The sequence below is a fragment of the Asterias amurensis genome, chromosome 4 (assembly GCF_032118995.1).
Source record: "Asterias amurensis chromosome 4, ASM3211899v1".
NCBI lineage: Eukaryota > Metazoa > Echinodermata > Asteroidea > Forcipulatida > Asteriidae > Asterias > Asterias amurensis.
This window is the reverse complement of record NC_092651.1, coordinates 7246449-7265945: the sequence shown is the minus strand read 5'-3', so window position 1 is coordinate 7265945 and position 19497 is coordinate 7246449. Positions and strand designations below refer to the sequence as shown.

Sequence of the window (19497 nt, the reverse complement as noted above, 5' to 3'; positions counted from 1 at the left end):
GACTTGTTAAAGAACTCTTTGGTTCATGTTAAGGCCAAGTAATGCTTTGTACATGAGTTGCATTATACATTGTAACTTGTCAATAGAGGGCGGTATATAAGATGAGTGGTCTACTATAGACCTTATCGCAAATACCAATGCGCAAGCGCAGACTGTTGAATGAGGTGCATTGTGGGATATATATGAATCAAATTTGTAATCAGCTAGACCACAATGCACCTAATTCCAAGCTTTACGCGCGCGCCCCAGTATTTGCGAAAAGGTCTATTAACATCTCTTTTCAAATGTTCAGTTGAAATGTTGATCTCTAAAAGTTCAATTAAAAAGTTGAATAAATGTATATTTGACTCAGGATTGTTTGATTTGTTGGTTTCTTGAGTTCATGACAATATTTTTAGAGTCCATTGTCATGTGACAAACTACTTTAAACAATAAAATCCTTGTATTTGGTCAGTGGTTTGATGTTTGATCTGGTACGAGTGGATTTCACTGAACTCTTTACCACCAAATTCTGCGCTTATGATCACCATTTTCCGCTTACTGTGCAAGCGCATAATATAATGTGCGAGCTTGAAAGCACACAAACAAAAGAAATCCCTGCTAAGCAGTCTATTTCACTTGACGTATTAAAGCGCAGAATTCACTGCTTCTGCTAAGCACTGAATCTTTGCTTCCAGAGCAGAGCATGACATTGGGACCATTCGCACAGGATATTTCATTATGCAAGTTCCCATCATGATAGGCCTGGGTGACTAGTAAAATTTACTACTCGACTAGTCGCACCTCAAACCCAATTGTCCAGATAAATTATGGATTCTCAATTAGATTCCTTGACCATGAAAATGTATAATTGGTCACCATAATTGTGATTATAAGTGATTTAGAAGGTGAGATATTGATAAAATATGTGTTTTCTTCATATGGCGGCCATCTTGAAAATCCAAGATGGCCGCTATATAAAAGAAAGAAGTCACTGCTGCTCTTCTGAGTGGTACAGTTGGATCCATTGACCATGGAAATATATATTTGGACACACTATTTGTGATTCTATGTGACTTTGGAGGCGAGATACCGGCAAATATGGGTTTTTCATATGGTGACCATCTTAAAAATCCAAGATGGCCACCATACAAAGGAAATAAAGCACTGTTGCTTTTCTAAGTGGTGAAGATGTATTCCTTGACCATGGAAATGTATATCTAGACACCATAATTCTGATCCTAGGGGACTCAGGAGGTACTGGCAAAAACAGGTTTTTAATACGTCTTGGTGAGGTGGTTCCTATCAAAAATGCAAAGCTTAGGTATTAAGCAACACGTGGACAAAATTTGGTGCTTTTGTCCGGAACGTCCACATCCATCTCAAATATGGTCATAAGCTGCCTGACTAATAGAGAATGTTTAACTCGCAACTCATGATAGGTACATACTGTATTACATTTACCATAGATATTAATTGTTTCACAATAACATGGAAGTGACTGCATCCAGTTATAAAAAATGAAGATGACGTGGTTTATTGAAGAAGAAGAAGAAGGAGAAGGAGAAGGAGAAGGAGAAGGAGAAGGAGAAGGAGGAGGAGGAGGAGGAGGAGGAGGAGGAGGAGGAGGAGGAGGAGGAGGAGGAGGAGGAGGAGGAGGAGGAGGAGGAGGAGGAGGAGGAGGAGGAGGAGGAGGAGGAGGAGGAGGAGGAGGAGGAGGAGGAGGAGGAGGAGGAGGAGGAGGAGGAGGAGGAGGAGGAGGAGGAGGAGGAGGAGGAGGAGGAGGAGGAGGAGGAGGAGGAGGAGGAGGAGGAGGAGGAGGAGGAGGAGGAGGAGGAGGAGGAGGAGGAGGAGGAGGAGGAGGAGGAGGAGGAGGAGGAGGAGGAGGAGGAGGAGGAGGAGGAGGAGGAGGAGGAGGAGGAGGAGGAGGAGAAGGAGAAGGAGAAGAAGAAGAACAAGAACCAGAACAAGAACAAGAACAACAAGAACAAGAATAACAAGAACAAGAACAAGAACAACAAGAACAAGAATAACAAGAAGAAGAAGAAGAAGAAGAAGAAGAAGAAGAACAAGAACCAGAACAAGAACAAGAACAACAAGAACAAGAATAACAAGAACAAGAACAAGAACAACAAGAACAAGAATAACAACAAGAATAACAAGAACAAGAACAAGAACAAGAACAAGAAGAAAGAGAACAAGAAGAAGAAGAAGAAGAAGAACAAGAACAAGAACAAGAAGAACAAGAACAAGAACAAGAACAAGAACCAGAACAAGAACAAGAACAACAAGAACAAGAATAACAAGAACAAGAACAAGAACAAGAAGAAAGAGAACAAGAAGAAGAAGAAGAAGAAGAACAAGAACAAGAACAAGAAGAACAAGAACAAGAACAAGAACAAGAACAAGAATAACAAGAACAAGAACAAGAACAAGAACAAGAACAAGAACAAGAATAACAAGAACAAGAACAAGAACAAGAACAAGAAGAACAAGAACAAGAACAAGAACAATAATAATAACAACTAGACTTCAAGTGTTTGTGAACAAACACAGAGCTGTTCCGTTTTAAATTTTCAATGTTGTATCTGATACTAAACCAAAAGAAGCTTTAACACAAAAAATAAAGGTCAACATGGCGCCATGGTCATTATGTTGAATAAATTTAACCATGGTTTAACCCAAGTTCAAAAATAGATGTGTAGTTCTTGAGATAGGATCCCACTTCCGGTTAACTCGGAAGTAAGGTCAATACTGGGTCACGGAAACCCATGCTTGATTTTCAATGCACAAAGAATTCATAACTGAAAAAAAATGGAAAAAAATCACTTCCCGTTGACCCGGAAATAAAGGTCAACATGGGGTCACACCTACCCGATGCGATTGTCCAATGCCAAAGGAGTCCATAACTGAAAAAAGTCTGAAAATCGGTTATGTTGTTTTTGAGATAAGGTTCCACTTCCGGTTGACCCCGAAATAAAGGTCAACATGGGGGTCACAGTTTTCAAAGTTAATATATAATGCCTAAGTAGTCTATAACTGAAAAAAGTTGCGATTGTCCAATGCAGGCATAAGAATGGGAGATGATAAAAAAAAAGGAAAAAATTCAGTTGATTGGAAATGTCAATATTCCATCATTTTTGTGTGCGAAGCACACAACACGAGCGCGCAGCGCGAAGTCCGTTACGGCCGGGGTCCAGGGCCCGCTTAAGGGCCCTGGGAGCTCTGGCTATTTTAGAAGCTCTGTGGTGGTCTCTAATGCATTTCTGACACCTATTTTTCCAGGTAGAAGTGAGCTACTTTTGTGTGATTTTTCCTTTTTTATTTTTTTATAATAGGTTTAAGGGAAAATAAAATGTAAAGCTCAAACAATTCAAACAATTTTCGGTTCGCCTGCGATTTTATTACAATTCCGGAAAAAGAAAGGAAACAAAAAATAAAAATTATCCCTTATTTCTGCCCTTGAAAATGCTTTTTTTCTCACCAACAACCATATTTATAGGTTCTTGATTTGAAATTCGGTTGTGTAAAAGAAATTCTTTTGCAGTTAAATGTTTGTGATTTTAACGATCCGTCGGCGACGCACATTTAAAAAAATATATAGGCCTATTTACTTGGCGAGAGCGATGTGTTTTTGAGAAAGAGGTTGTTATTCAGCATAGGGTATAACTGGAACGAGGTTGAGATTAGACCCCAACATAGAAATAGAACCAATGAAGAAAGCACGTCGTCCGGACGCACAGTGTGTTCGCTGGTTCCCAATATATCTTTCGCTGGTTGTGAGGCAATAACAGGTACCAGTTTCCCATGGCCTGCCGGCGATCTCAGATTCGTGCCGCGCCGCTCATTGGTTCGTGTACAAACCTGCACGTACACAGTACACATGGTGCAAACACGTGCATTGTTTTTTTCAGTAGACTTTCAAAAGTCTCCACACGTGTTATCTTTGCTGTAGCAGCAAGCGCATTACACGCAAACATTATTGAACCGTACCACTATAAACGAAGCAAGGAATGAGGCAAGTTTATACATCGGTCGCTGCTGCTCCATTATGCATGCGCGATGCCAGGAAGACCACAAGCCGTAAACTGAGCCAGTTGCTGGACGGCAATTTATTGTTTAGGTGCCGTTTTTTCATGAACGCCGTGCGTGTGGATCCGCGATAAGAACAATTACAAAGGTAAACTGGACATTGTCTGACTAGAGAAGAGGGATTAGAGAAATCCAAATGTATACCCCCCAAAACCTACCCCCCGAATTTTATAGCAAATTCACATTGAACTCGGAGACCACATATTTTGAAGTGAAAAATCCGGAATTCCGGAAAAATCCGGAAGATTCTCATGCCTGCCAATGCCAAAGGAGTCCATAACTGAAAAAAGTCTGAAAATCGGTTTTGTAGTTCTTGAGAAATGGTCCCACTTCCGGTTGACCCAGAAGAAAAGGTCAAAATGGGGTCACGGATTTTCCCCAACAAAATTTAATGCCTTAGGAGTCTATAACTAAAGCAAAAAATTAAATCGGTTGTGTAACTCTTCAGATATGGTCCCGCTTCCGGTTGACCCGGAAGTAGAGGTCAAATCGGGGTCACGGTTACCCGAAGCAATTCTCCTATGCCTAAGGAGTCTAATACTGAAAAAAACTTTGAAATCGGCCGTACACTTCTTGAGATATAGTGCTGCAAAGAAAAACTCATTAAAGCTTCTAATTAGCATAAATTAACATGTGATGACGTCACAGTCTTAAAATTGTGTTTTTCGTACTGATAAATTTCATAAGGTACACGATGGTATGCAACTTACATGTACCCCAATCCAATGCCTTTTGCAAAATCTCAATTTTGTATTGCATTAACCGTGAAGAAGCTATTGCAATGCTTTGAATGTGACTGCATCCAGTTTATGAGGTACTACGTTGTACCCATGATGCCAAGATTTTTAATTAATCGTTAATTATAGACTTACTTGATTGATTTTAATGGACTGAAACATCTCTTATTAGAATCAGTTACTCCAATCCCCAAGGAGTCTATAAACAGTCTGTTAAACGGCCGTGTAATTCTTGAGACATGGTGCTACAAAGATTTCCCAATTAAATATGCAAATATGGGTCACGAATACAAAAAAAATTTGGTCGGTGGTTTGATGTTTGATCTAGTACAAGTTGTTTTCACAGAACTCTTAACCACCAAACTCTGCGCTTACATGTGTATGATCACCATTTTTCGCTTACTGTGTTTCTAAACATCATATCATGTCAAGCATGCACACAGGTTATGTTGGGCTTACAATTGAGAAAAAGAAAAGGCAACACTATGGATATAAAGATAAGAATCAAACTTAAATATTACAAAAAGAAATATATGTTTAGTTTTGGGGGATAAAAAAAAAAAAATCGGACGGAGATTCGAACTCGCAATTCTCAGATGTGTAAGTCGGGACTGATGACCACTAGGCTAGAAGGGCACGATGCAAAAATGGTGGGTTTTTACATGTGTGCATCAACAGAGGGGATTATGATTCGGCGAAATAATTTTTGTTTCATGATTTTGCGGCTATTGTCACTAAATATAACTATATAACTATTAAGTAGGGTTGAAATGTAGTATTAGATACCTTTAGGGTTTTTTGACGACGACGTCGATGTCGTCAAAAACCCCTATCTATCTAATTACGCACGATCGTTTTAACGAAAACCCATGCACAGAGTAATTGGTCCAGAATGCGGTTAGAAAAACAAGGACAAATTTAACGCACCTTCTAACGAAAATCCCAAACCTCCGTACTTTGTGCGTGTACACAGTAATGTGTCCAGAACGCGGGTAGGAAACAAAATAGTATAGACTCCTCTCAAGAAGTCAACAACTCATAGAGGTACATACTGTGTTGTATTACCAAAGAGAATATTTCACAATAACATGAAAGTGACTGCATCAAGTTTACAAATTAAAAATTCGAATGAAGACCACGTGGTTAATTAATGAAGAATTTTTACACTTTTTTATTAGAGTAAGCTTAGGTTCTAAGCTTCAATTTGATTTAACTATTTTATCCTAATACTTTAGGAGTAGGGGCCTAAACAAAAACGCTGTACAAACACTATGGGGTTTTAGGCGGAAACAAAGAATAATAATAATAATTATAATTTGTGAACAAATACAAAGCTGTTCCGTGTTCTTTTGCTTGGATTATGTGCTAAAATTACCAAGGAGTATATGACTGAAAAAAGTTTGCAAAATAATTATTGTATAGTGTCTTGAGTTATGGTGCCACTTCATGGAGTCACGGTAACCTAATGCTAATCTCTAACGCCCAAGGAGTCTGTAACTGAAACAAGTTTGAAAATCGGTTGTGTAGTTCTTGAGATATGGTCCCACTTCTGGTTGACCTGGAATTAGAAGTCAAATTGAGGTTTTTTTCAATTTTTTCTCCTATCCCCAAGGAGTCTTAAACTACAAACAGGTTAAAAATCGGCCCGGTACTTCTTGAGATATGGTGTTACAAAGATTTCCCAATTAAATATGCAAATGAGGGTCACGTGGTTAATTAATTAAGAGTTTAAAACAAAATTACATAAGGAATTAAGCTTAGGTTCTAATTTTTAATTTGATAGAATTATGATTTAACTCTTTTGACGTTATGGTTTAGGAGAATAGGCTGAAACAAAAAACATGTACAAATTAATGCAATAGTTTTCTTCCATTCAATATTTTTACTGGTCAATAGAGGGCGGTATGTAAGATGAGTGGTCTATACTATCATAGAGGATTAGCTGGAAAGAGCTCCAGCAGAACAAAAGATTGCAGTATCGTCACTCAAAGGAGGCGGGCAAGTAACCAAACACCCTCAGATATAATCGGAGAAAGCTACAAGATTGAACATTTACCTGCAATCAACAAACATGAACATTGAAAGACAATTTTAAGGAAATAGAAATTGAGATTTCATTGTCATAGATTGGCTTTGCTTGATTTACGGATTTGTAGTTTACGGAGCACAGAAGTGCGCCTCAAACCAGAACAATCGATCTAGGGAGAATCTTGTGAAGCAAAGTAGATTGAGTCCCTTGCTTGAACTGGCTCAATAATTTGTAAGGTGTAGGACTATGTTTTCATTGAGTTTATAGGTCATTAATATTTCTTTGTTAATAAATAAGATCAATTTTGTTTAATGCAGACAATGTTTTCCTAAAAATCATTTTTGTGTATTTTGGCTTGGTCTAGCTGTACCACTGTATAGTCAGCAAGGGGAAATCCAGTCCCATTCCATGATGTGACAATGATCCCGATTATTTTTTACTTGAAATCTGTTTAGGAACAATAAACTTAACCAAATACAAGAAAACATGGATGGTATGTTGGCGCAATGTACTTACAGTAATGAGAAAAGTGAATGATGTGCCAATAGAAGACTTTTGAGACACTGGCGGCAGCAGACATAACGGTCCTATTTTGCGGCTCTGAGTGCGCATGCGCATGCACATGCCAAGTTTTGCGCGCGTAGGTCTGAGCACGCGCAATACTGTGAAAAAGTGTCCCATTCTAGGATAATGTGAGGAATGACAATACCTAGAAAACGTTTTAAATCTTTTGACATGCACATTGCAGAGATTCTCAAAAAATCCACTGGGATTTTCTGTTCTATAGGAAAATACTCACCTCCAATATCTACAAATGCATACAATGCGCAAGAGCAAGCAACTCTGCTGAACAAAAACAAAGCACCCCTCCTTGCAATGCAGGTCCTATATCTACACACAAGATACGCCCTTCTTTTTTTGCCTGAGCCCTTTTGTGGAAAGTCCCTGAACCCCCTTTTTAAACATTTTTAAAATAACCTTTTGGGAGGGAAGATATCGGAGGTGAGTATTTTCTTATATAGAATAGCAAATCCCTGCGGATTTTGGGAGATTCTATTACAGAAAATAGCTCACCTCCAATACCTACATGTACAAATGCAGAGCGTTAAGCCGTTAGATAGGGAGGGAACAGGACATGCAGTGTAGTGCCCAGAGAGTACACACCTTAACTAATTATACCTGAAACAATGAAAAACAGGAGCTGTTAAGAAAGACATACCAGTATGCTGTGCTTGAGGTGCTCTTAAGAGGTCAAGTCGGCAGTTCTACTGTGTCTCCGGGTTGTTGACTGTGCTGCTGAGCGTAGAACTTGTCTGAACATCGACCATCTGCCTGGCTCAGCCGATGCTGGCTGGTTTTCATATGCTCCACTTGGAGGCCTGAGCATTGACCCACATGGCTGAGTAGCAGCAGGCTCAGGTGTTGTAGTTGATGTTAGGCTCATAGCTTCAAGAATCTACCGTGCAATAGTAGTTGCAGAGGCTGCATGGTACATGTATGGCAGAACAGTCATGACACATAGCTGCATTGATTGTGTCACCCTGCAGCCCTTTCGTCTGATCAATATACAATTTCAGAATGTGGACAGGGCACCATAGCTTGTCCTCGTTGATGCTTGAAAATCATGTTAGACTAGGGACAAAGATATCTGGGGTTGACAAATTTTGGCGACTGGTTCTTAGTCAAGAAGCCGATTTGTGGAACTAGTCGATGCCCCTGGGTTCCCAGCGCAAGTGGCCTGGTTCTAAGAACACAGCATGAAGTTCACTTCTACAACAGGCCTAGGAGGCTGCAAGCAGAAAGACTGTTTTGACTGTCAGCAAATGAAGAGAACAGGATCCAGCTGGTTCAGAGGGAGACTTTGACAACTGAGAAGTACGCTGCCAAGGTCCAAGGAAGGAGTAGGCCTTTTAGTACGTGGTCTATCAACGGATATGCCCTCCAGAAGGTGTGAATAGGAAGTGTTGTTTAGAAAGGTGGGAGTTATCGCCAAACCCTCTAAGTAAGACACCAGTGACAGGTCTGTGGCCAGGAATGGTTGTAATTTGGAGGCCTGAGCGAAACAGGTGAAGAAGAAAATCCCCAACATCTGTTAAAGATTCAGAACAGGGAATGAAAACTTTCTTGCTGCACCATTTGATGCAATGTTGTTAAGGTCCCTTGCAGCTGTGCTCTGATCATTTGTAGTACTCAAGGTAGCAGGGAAAGTGGGGAAAGGAGTATGTACACCTGTCCGATTGAGCTCAGGGAGCCTGATGCCCAAGCTAGAGGATGAATGTGTCCAAATAAACGGTCGGTTAACCCTCTAACGGTGTAACTGGCAAAGGCTAAGATTATTTATAAGTATAAAAGACAAGTTGTCCTCATCACATTGATGTCGAGCGATAGGCCCTACCAGATAAGGCGCACTCACTAGATAAGACATAATGATATTTGGTACCTTTGAAAGTCAGCTAAGCTGCGTCTAATATGCATTGTATGTAGAAAAATTGGGTAATACTTACTTGTCAAGATTTCTTCCAATATGAGCAAGAGCTGTCTCTTGAGGTTTTTGTCCACTGGTTGTAGCCCTATTTATAGCTGCAACACTGTAGAGAAAACAATAAAAGAATTCTATAAATTTATATAAGCTATTCAGTGTTTTCTGACTTGAAATAGGTAAGCTATCAAAATTGCTAGAGAAAATAGACTGTGCAAGTCTCGCGCGAGAAAGCATGTCAAAATTAAAACTTCATTTTTAATGAAATAAAATTTTGTTTTAAATTATTTGTAATGACAAAACTGAACAACAAAAATTCTCATCACAACTTGTATAAATTAGTTTGAGCTTTTAAAACAAATACACATAATAGTAGATTATTTATAATGAGTAGGGTAGATGGCCTTAGCTTTTAATCCAAACCGGACCTTCTTCAGAGGCATAAACAAGTACAAACAAATACATATCCATTTATAGAAAAGAAGAGGGGAAAGGGATTAAGGGAAGGATCCAGAAAGAAGCGGGAAAATAACAGCCAATCTATTTCAGAAACAATTGGTGGCTATAGATGAACCAATAGGAGTAAAGTGGCGAGGACAAAGGATGTAAAAGTATGAAAGGATGGATTACTGGACCATAAAAGTGGTAAATGCATTGTTCGATAACAACGCAGGGAAACATGAAAGGGTAGGATTAGAGAGTAGGTTGCATCATGATGCAACTAATGGTCAACTAATAAAAAAAATAGCAAGATCAAAGGTAGGATGACATTAAAAATAGGTGTGAGGCACCTGTGGAAAAAAAGGTTACTACATGAGATAGTTATGGTAACGTATTTATAAAAACAACTTAAACAAATAATTAATTACACTTTATTTACAAAATATATACAACACATAAATTCTCAGACAGGAGTGAAGTGGAGGGAAATGGGAAGTTATTAAACACCAGTGTTTATGTTTAGTCCAAAGGGTTTGACTGTCTTGAGTTGGTGAATCCAGTGTGACTCTATGTGCTTGCGGTGTGTGTCATCACCATTGAACTTCAACCACCAGAAGTTCAACATCATTGACACTATGATTGGGGCTGTTGAAGTGGATAGAGACTGGGTACGGTTTCTTGGTCTTTATGGAAGAGACATAATTCGCAAATAGTACACTATTTATTATGTTAACAAAAGTAAAACTCTTGGACATGGGTGTTTATTTGGTCTTAAATATTTTGAAACCCCAATTGTAAATCTACACCTTAATGGGAATCTACTAAAAGCTGGTTTATACATACACGCACGTGCATTGGTCGAGAGGGTGTACAATTAACGTGTGATGAAGTTAAAAGAAGAAGCTGATGAGGCCTCAATGACCAATGAAAAGGCTTTCGCATTTGGATAAGTTTTGTGTTCAGAAGTGGGTACAAATTCTCCCAAAAACCACAGGGATTTTCTATTCTATATAAGAAAATACTCACCTCCGATACCTTGCATTTACAATGCGCAAGCGCAAGCGACTCCGCTGAACAAAAAAAAAGCACCCCTCCTTGCACTGCAGGTCCCGTGTGTACACACAAATAACGCCCTTCTTTATATCTGAGCCTTTTCTGTGTTAAGTCCCTAGACCCTTTTTAAACCTTTTGGGAGGGAAGGTATCGGAGGTGAGTATTTTCTTATATAGAATAGAAAATCCCTGCGGATTTTGGGAGATTCTATTACAGAAAATAGCTCACCTCCAATACCTACAAATGCAGAGTAGCACCGTTAAGCCGTTAGATAGGGAGGGAACAGGACATGCAGTGTAGTGCCCAGAGAGTACACATCTTAACTAATTATGCCTGAAACAATGAAAACAGGAGTTGTTAAGAAACACCAGTATGCTGTGCTTAAGGTGCTCTTAAGAGGTCAAGTCGGCAGTTCTACTGTGTCTCCGGGTTGTTGACTGTGCTGCTGAGCGTAGAACTTGTCTGTCCATGTGACTGTCTGAATGCAGCACATCTTGCAGGTTGCAGGAAGTGAAGGTTGAGGGATTTTCTTAGCAGGCTCCATGCACAAACCCTGGAATAATCACCCCCTGAAAGAGAGCTAAGATGTAGTCACACGCGCCATTAACGGTTCGCCAGGCAGAGCTGACGCTGGCTGATTTTCATATGCTCTACTTGGACGACCAGGCATCGAACTGTCGTAATGAAAAGTTGCATTGTGTCACCCCACAGCCCTTTCGTCCAAACAAACCAAAATATTTTAGAATGTGGACAGGGCAGCTTGTCATCCTAGATGCTTGAAAAGCGTGTTAAACTTTGACAAAGATATCTGGGGTTAAAAAATTTGGCGACTGGTTCTGAGTCAAGAAGCCGAAGTGTGGAATTCGTTGAACGCCCCCTGGTACTCAGCGCAAGTGGCCTGGTTTTAGGAACAGAGCGTGAAATTTACTTCTAGGACGGGCCATAGAGGCCGCTAGCGGAAAGACTGTTTTGACTGTCAGCAAATGAAGGAACAGGATCCCGCTGAGTCCGAGGGAGACTTTGACCACTGAGAAGTACGCTGCAGAGGTCCCACGAAGGAGTCAGCCTTTTGGTGCGTGGTATGTCATCGAACATGCTGCCCAAAAGGTGTAAATGGAAGTGGCGTTTATAAAGGTTTGAGCTATAGCCAAGCCCTCCGAGTAAGACACCAATGATAGATCTGTTGTCAAGAATGGTTGTAATTTGAAGGTGAAGAAGAAGAATCCCAATCCCCTTATAAGACGCTAATCTAACAGTCATTGCTCATAGCGCCGAACAGTAAGCTTTTGAAAAGGATGAGATTTTACAGATGCAGAATGGAGGCTGAATACTTTCTAGCTGCACCATTTGATGCAATGTTGCAAGGTCCCTTGCAGATCTGTTGTTTGATCCTTTGTAGCAATCAAGGTAGCAAAGAAAATGGGGAAAAGATGTACCCAAGGAGGCCTGTCCAATCGAGCTCAGGAATGGGCATGTCGTGTACAAAGCAGCGTTGGAAGCTTGTGATTGAGTTTGGGATGCAAACCGGTCTATGTGAGGCGTGTCCATATTATTGAAAATTTAGTCGGACTGTGGGGTAGTGGAGGGACCACTCTGTAAAACTGCTTACCCAAAGGGTGGTGTATCGGTAGTAAGGTCCGATGGGGAATGCACCACTTTGGGAGTTCCCACGTGTGCACGAGTAAAGAAAAAGGAAAAATCCAAAAAAGCTGAAGATGGCGCATGAGCATTCTGCACCACGGTACTGGGTCTTCAAGACTGGCCAAATTCACAAAGACGAAGTCAGACCCTGGCTGGGAGAATTGAGGGAGTAAGGAATATTTGAGCTAATTCCGCTCTGGTGAGGCCACATTAACCTTCCCGGTCATCATGTTGAGGGATGCCCCAAGAAATGTTGGGCTTTGAGATGGAACTAGAGAAGACCTCCCTACGTTGATAATGAGCCTTAGGTTCGTTGAAGAGCCTTGACAAGTGACCGAATAAGGGATCAGCCAGTCGACCAGGTACATAGAAAGTGATTCTGGTAAGGACCCCTGGAGGCACTGGGACTGGTAGGTCTTGTGTTGGCTCCGGTGATATGTACACATGGATGACTCTTAAGGACAGCTCCTCTGGGAAATGCCTGGTTCGAAAAAGGCACTAAGGGGGCGAAGATTGATGATCGGTCGCACACTGGTTGAAAAATCTTGGGAGCCAGAAGGAAGGAGACAAAATTCAGTCAGAAACGGCCTCTCTTCTGCCACATCTGTTGCAATTCCACGATCCAGATTAGGCTCGTCCTTGGATTCCTTCACAACAACTTGCGACGAAGAAGTAGGCGAGATTATTTCGAAGTCACCTAGCCCATCTTGTGTTCTAGACCCAATACCATCTTGGCTGGTTAAGCAGTTTCTGGACACTCTTCTACTTACCATCAGTAGTATTGTGAACGCATCCCTCAAATCAGGTGTAGTTCCATCTTGTCTTAAATCTGCAGTTATCACACCGTTGCTGAAGAAACCAAGTTTGGATGCCAATACTCTAAAGAATTACCGCCCTGTCAGCAACCTGACCTTCATATCCAAAGTACTTGAACGAGTTGTCGCCAGACAGCTGACCAACTACATGAGTGATCACCATCTTCATGAGCCCATGCAGTCTGCATACAAGCGCTTTCACAGCACCGAAACAGCACTCCTTCGGGTTCATAACGACATCATGTGGACAATGGAAAAGCAAGGTATCACCATTTTAGTTCTGCTTGACCTCAGTGCCGCTTTTGACACGATCGACCACAAAGTGTTACTAGCTCTTATGGAAGAACTGCTGGGAGTGCATCATACCTGTCTGGAAGAACGCAACGTCTCCATATCAACAACCATTTCTCGCAACCTCGTGAGCTGCTGTCTGGTGTTCCACAAGGTTCCGTCCTTGGCCCCCTGCTGTTTTTGATATATACTCTTCCTCTTGGACAGATCATTCGTAAACATGGCTTGGAACTACACATGTACGCAGACGACACTCAGATTTACACATCTATCTGCCCTGTCTGCCCCTATCTGCACCCCCCGAACAAAGATATTGACAAAATTGGGAGACCATCAACATAGGGCTAGATAGCTCAGTTGGTAGAGCGCCGGCACGTTAAACCGGAGGTCGTTGGTTTAAATCCCGCTCTAGTAAATTTTTCTTTGTTAAATCCTAAATCATTTATATATATATATATATATTTTTTTAAATTTGTTGCGATTAAAGTCCCAACGTCTGACAACCGACCACCCACCTATCCCGGAGCCGGTGAGACATGAGGTTAGCGGTAATGTGGAGTCATTGTCTCGTGGGTCCTCGAAACCGCTGCGTCTTGAAGGAGTGGGTTGAGCTAGAGGGTGTTGCCTCAGCTGCAGAGAATTGGGAGCGTTAACCTGGGTTGGCTGCTGAGCGAGAAAAGTTGGCCCTTGGTCGACGAAAATTGGACTGGTAGGGGCGACGAAGAGGCCATTTGTTGCTTTTCCTGCCCTTGTTGGTGGTGCGTGGGGGCAGTGAAGAAGATTTATTTGAGGGTCGACGCAGGTTGTTCTTCCAGTCAGTCTTAAGAAGCTTGGCCTCTTGAAGCATAGTATCCTCAAATTTATTTGTGAAGAGATCACTCCTGAGCAAAGGTAATTTTTCCATCTGTTTTACTGGAGCACTGTGAGGGCCAGTAGGGCTGATCGAGAATGAGCGACCTACGCAGGGAAGTAGCCATAGCCGAATAGTAATTGACTGTAAACATGAACCAAGGCAGTCATCAAGAAAACTAAACATGACTGGCAGGAGCTCTGGATCCACTATCGCAGGGTCCTTTGAAGCCCGAGCGAGAGTATCGAACAATAATATAGACATGTTAGAAACCTTGGCCCCATAGCGTAAATGACGGCCCAGCTTCTCGAGAGAACTGTTGAGGTCTTTAGTGCGTTTATCTGGGAAGATATTTTTTGGGGTAGGTTTATCAGACCAAAGCTTATCTTCAACTTTAGATGAAGTTTTTGGCACCGTGAAAAATTTATCAGTATCTTTAGTATTCGTATTGAAGAGAGATGATTCACGGGCAGGAACTCTTACATGCTTTTTCTTCAAATTTCTCAGAGCAGAAGCTGTCTACAGGAATGGTAAACTTTGGTGGAGGAGTGAGTTGGGCAGAACCCCTGCAAAAAGGCAAGCAGGGAACCTCTTTGGGAGAAGGAGAAGGAAACTGTAAAATATTACTCACTTCAGAGATGACAACTTTCCTTCTGTGAAACATGGAAGTTGTACCAGGATTCATCAAATCAAAATCTTGCCCAACTGAGCTCCTTGGGGAGGATCTAGAAGAGAAGCAGTGACCAGGCAAATGACGTCTTGGTGAACAGGGATCGTCCACAAGTGATCCACAGTGAGGTATATTCGGTGAGTGGGATCGAGAACGGGATCCTCTAGAACGGGAGCAGCAAAACTCGGAGTGATCCCCGATGCCGCCAAGGAAGTGACGCTGAGAATAATCTGCGGTGGTGGGCAGACGTCCAAGCAAGAAAAACCTTCGTAATCCGGTGGCTGTTCCTGCGGGAAGTAGCCGGCAAAAAAAACAAATGGGCGCCGAAAAGGTATTGTAGGGTGTTGACTGAAATCTGCGAGGATCACCAGAGAAGAAAGACCATTTTGAGGGCCAGCAGTGGGCGGTATGGTGTGAAGGAAATGCCCGGAACTCTTTTGCTGGAACCCGGTGTAGATGAGACTGTCCGGCAGAGGCAGGGAATGATCAAAAACATGACTGGAGGATGACAAATCTTCCAAAGCACCACAGTTTGCCATTGACAAGTTGACATCAAGAGGGGGAGCTGGTGAAAACATCGTTTGGTTAGAAGAAGAAGTTGTACATGTATCTTAGAGAATCTCCAACAAAACCTGGGAACTTTCTCGTTGGGTACATGTAGGTAACGTGCAGCTAGACTATCCTGCCAGGCCGTAAAATAACTCCAATCTGCAGTAGACCAGCAGGAGCAGACCCTTCACGGTTTTTCCTGCGAAGAAAAATGCGACATCTCTGACATGTTGCATGGACGTCGAACTCTAAGGTTGAGGGAAGACCACCGTAGGATCTACATTTCATTTTTCTGTTAAGGTTTCTGACATCGTAACAGAGTTGTTCGGAAACTGGACAGCTTGCCTATGCATATAGTGTTAGACCTTGGGGGAAAAAACGACTTCACAATATTTTGGAGCTGTAAAAAGAAGGGTGTAATTTGTGTGTACACACGGGACCTGCAGTGCAATGATGGGTGCTTTGTTTTTGTTCAGCGAGGTCGCTTGCGTTTGCGCATTGTAAATGCATCTGTAGATATCAAAGGTGAGCTATTTTCTGTAATAATAATAATAATAATAATAATAATAATAATAATAAGACATTTGTAAAGCGCCTAATGCAAAAGCCTCTAAGCGCATAAAAGAAACAATAAAATAAACAATTAGAGAAAGATACAAGATACAAATAGGCAAATTACAAAAAAGAAGCTTTAAACAAATGAGTTTTCAACAGGGACTTAAAATATTGTAAAGTATTAGCTTGGCGAATATGCACAGGAAGACTATTCCAAAGAAACGGTGCGGCGTAAGAAAAAGATCTGTGGCCATAAAAAATGGAAGAAGCTCTAGTAGCAGAAAGCAATGACTGTTGAGATGATCGTAAAGTCCGAGTAGGGGAATAATGATGAACAAGTTCAGATAAATAAGCAGGAGATTGACATGTTTGAGCCTTGAAAGTTAACAGAAGAATTTTGTAAACTGTTCGAAACTTAACTGGGAGCCAATGCAATTGCATTAGTACAGGTGTAATATGGTGAGAATGAGGTAGACAAGTAACGAGGCGAGCAGCTGTGTTCTGTACACGTTGAATTTTAGCAAGATCTTTATCGGGGAGTCCATACAGAAGTGAATTGCAGGAATCAAGTCTAGTAGTGACGAAGGCATGAACAAGACGAAGAGTAGTAGCTTCATCCAGGTAGCGGCGAATTTGTGATATTTTCCTGATAGCCATGAGAGCTCCTTTGCAAACATTATCAACATGTCTACTCATGCACAATGATGAATCCATAAAAACACCGAGATTACGGGCAAATTCAGATGGTTCAATGACAGACTGGGCAATTTGTACTGTTGGCGGAGAAATCTTTTTTGCGAAACGAGATCTTAAAAATAAAATCTCAGTTTTTGAGTCATTCAAAGCAAGTTTATTTGACAACGCCCAAGATTTGACATCTTGAATGCACACTTCAACTTTTGCAATGGCAGAAGCGCGATCAGCTGGATCAAATGTAATGTAAAGCTGGGTGTCATCAGCGTAAGCAACACTAGAAATACCATGGGCAGCAATGAGGTCTTGCAAGGGTGCACTGAACAATATAAATTCAAGTGGCCCAGCTACAGAACCTTGTGGAACACCACACCAGAGATGATGGCGATCTGATTTAACATTGTTGATGAGGACATGCTGGGTTCTGTTGTTCAGATAAGAAGAGAACCAGTTAAGGGCAGTTCCAGTAATTCCATAGCGTGAAGATAAACGTTGGATGAGATGCTCATGGTTGATAGTGTCAAATGCAGCTGAAAAATCTAACAGCACGAGGATTGCTTCCTTATGGTTGTTCAGTGCACGTAAGATTTCATCCTGCACACGAACAAGAGCAGTCTCAGTACTGTGGAAAGGACGATAAGCAGACTGCATTTTAGCATGGAGGTTATTTTCATGGAGATAGTCATGAAGTTGACTAACAACAGCACGCTCAATCAATTTGGAGATGAATCTCAAGTTATTTTTTTGCCATTTTAGGTCGATTTTGGGGTCTGAAAAACTGGTTTTTAGCTCATATTTACAACTCCACCCCACCAAAATGCAATATTAATTCAAAAAACCTTTTCCATCACTATAAAGTATCATCCTTGGCCTTCCTTGAGAAAAAAAATTATTGCTTTAAATATCACCCTTGTGCTATTTTTGCACCATGCATTACAGTATGTTTTTAGAACTTGCAAAATCGACATTTTTACCCTATTTTTGGACCCCAAAATGTCAACTTGCCAGGGGTCTCAGAAAATTTTCCTTTCGTCTGTGATTAGGGCCAACATTGGTCTTTCCATATCTGGTGTCAAAAACTTGGGCAATTGTATCCTGTTGGGCCAGTACTGCCTCAAAACTAGACTTTTTTCCCCAAAACATGAAAAATGCCTTTTTAAGGGTCTTTCCACATAATATCGACATACGTGTCCATGGTAAAAGAAAAGGAATATTTTTTTTTTATACTTTGTGGATGGTAGGGACTTGGGGTGCAAATAAACAACATTAACATTTCAAATCATAATATAACACGTTGCCATGGTAACAGTTCATTTGTGTTTAGGCCACTTTGGGCCGATATTGGGGAATGAAAAACTGTTTTTTTAAGTTAATATTTACAACTCCACCCCACCAAAAAACAAAAATATTTCATAAAACCTTTTACATCACTACAAAGTATCATCCTTGGCTTTACTTGAGACAAAAAATATTGCTATAAATTTCACCCTTGTGCTATTTTAAGAATGGCATTACAGTATGTTTTTAGAGCTTGCAAAATCAACATTTTTACCATATTTTTTGCCCTTAAAATTCCATTTTTTCAGGGGTCTCAGAATATTTTCCTTTCGGTTTTGATCAGGGCCATAATTTGTCTTATTATTTCTGGTAAGAAAGACTCGGGCAATTGTATCCTGATGTAACAGAACTGTCTCAAAAATAGACCCTTTTCCCCGAAAACATAGAGAAATGCATTTTGAAATATTTGCTTCATTTTGAATTTATAACATGAAAAAGTTAGCTATAATTCCATCAATCTGGCAGCTTTTTATAAGCACTTTGTAGGTTTAGTGCATTACCAAACATTGATCAGGACTTGTTGATGACCTAAATCTTATAATTTGCCCCACCCCGGCCCTGGCCCAATCATATTTCTTGACATTGCATAAAATAAAATAACAGTTTTGCGAACAGCGCCTTTTTTTTTGAAAGTCACATTTTTTAACTCCCCTTGCACATCAAGAAAGTCTGACTGTCTTTAATGTTTTGTTGGTTCTCGGAATATTTCCCTTTTTGTTTTGATTGGGCTATCATTATGGTTTGCATGTCTACTGGGGAGAAACACTTTGGTTTATTGTATCCTGTTGTGACACTTCTGCCTCAAAAATGGTAATTTTTCCAAAAACAATAAAAATGCATTTTGAAGTTATCCCTTAGTTTGAATTGATAAAAAACAAAAACGAGCATGCTTGTTAAAAGAATATGGCACTGTTTCCATGCTCTTTAAGCCACTGAGTTCTTGTTTTGTCATAACTACTTTACCTAGTTGTACAGGTATGATTCACATTGCAAGAAGAGAAGTAGTGCGGTGAGCAATCTTTACTGTCCTTGTCTTTACATGGCCTTATAACAGTCTTCTTGGTCCCCTGCCCGCTACCGATCTAAACATTTTCATCCCAATCAGAACAAAGAGGCTCTAAAAGTGAGCAAGTACTGTATCCAAAGTATCTAACCATTTAGCCGCTGTACCGCCCAGCCGCATTATAGCGATACACTGTATGCGGTATGAGGAAACCTCGCTAGCTTGTGTTTGTAGAAAAAAAGGAACATCAAAAGAAAACTCGATAGTCATTAGTAGGTCTAC

General features: G+C 40.8%; 1 protein-coding gene across 1 annotated transcript in view; it reads right to left on the bottom strand.

Annotated features, from left to right (window-relative positions):
• The window catches only part of LOC139936032 (AN1-type zinc finger protein 2A-like), a 91104-nt gene that overhangs the window by 29158 nt on the left and 42449 nt on the right, over window positions 1–19497 (bottom strand). The window contains exon 6 of the mRNA XM_071930742.1: window positions 9342–9425. Within this exon, the coding sequence (XP_071786843.1) occupies window positions 9342–9425 (84 nt within the window). The remainder of the gene's footprint in view (window positions 1–9341; window positions 9426–19497) is intronic.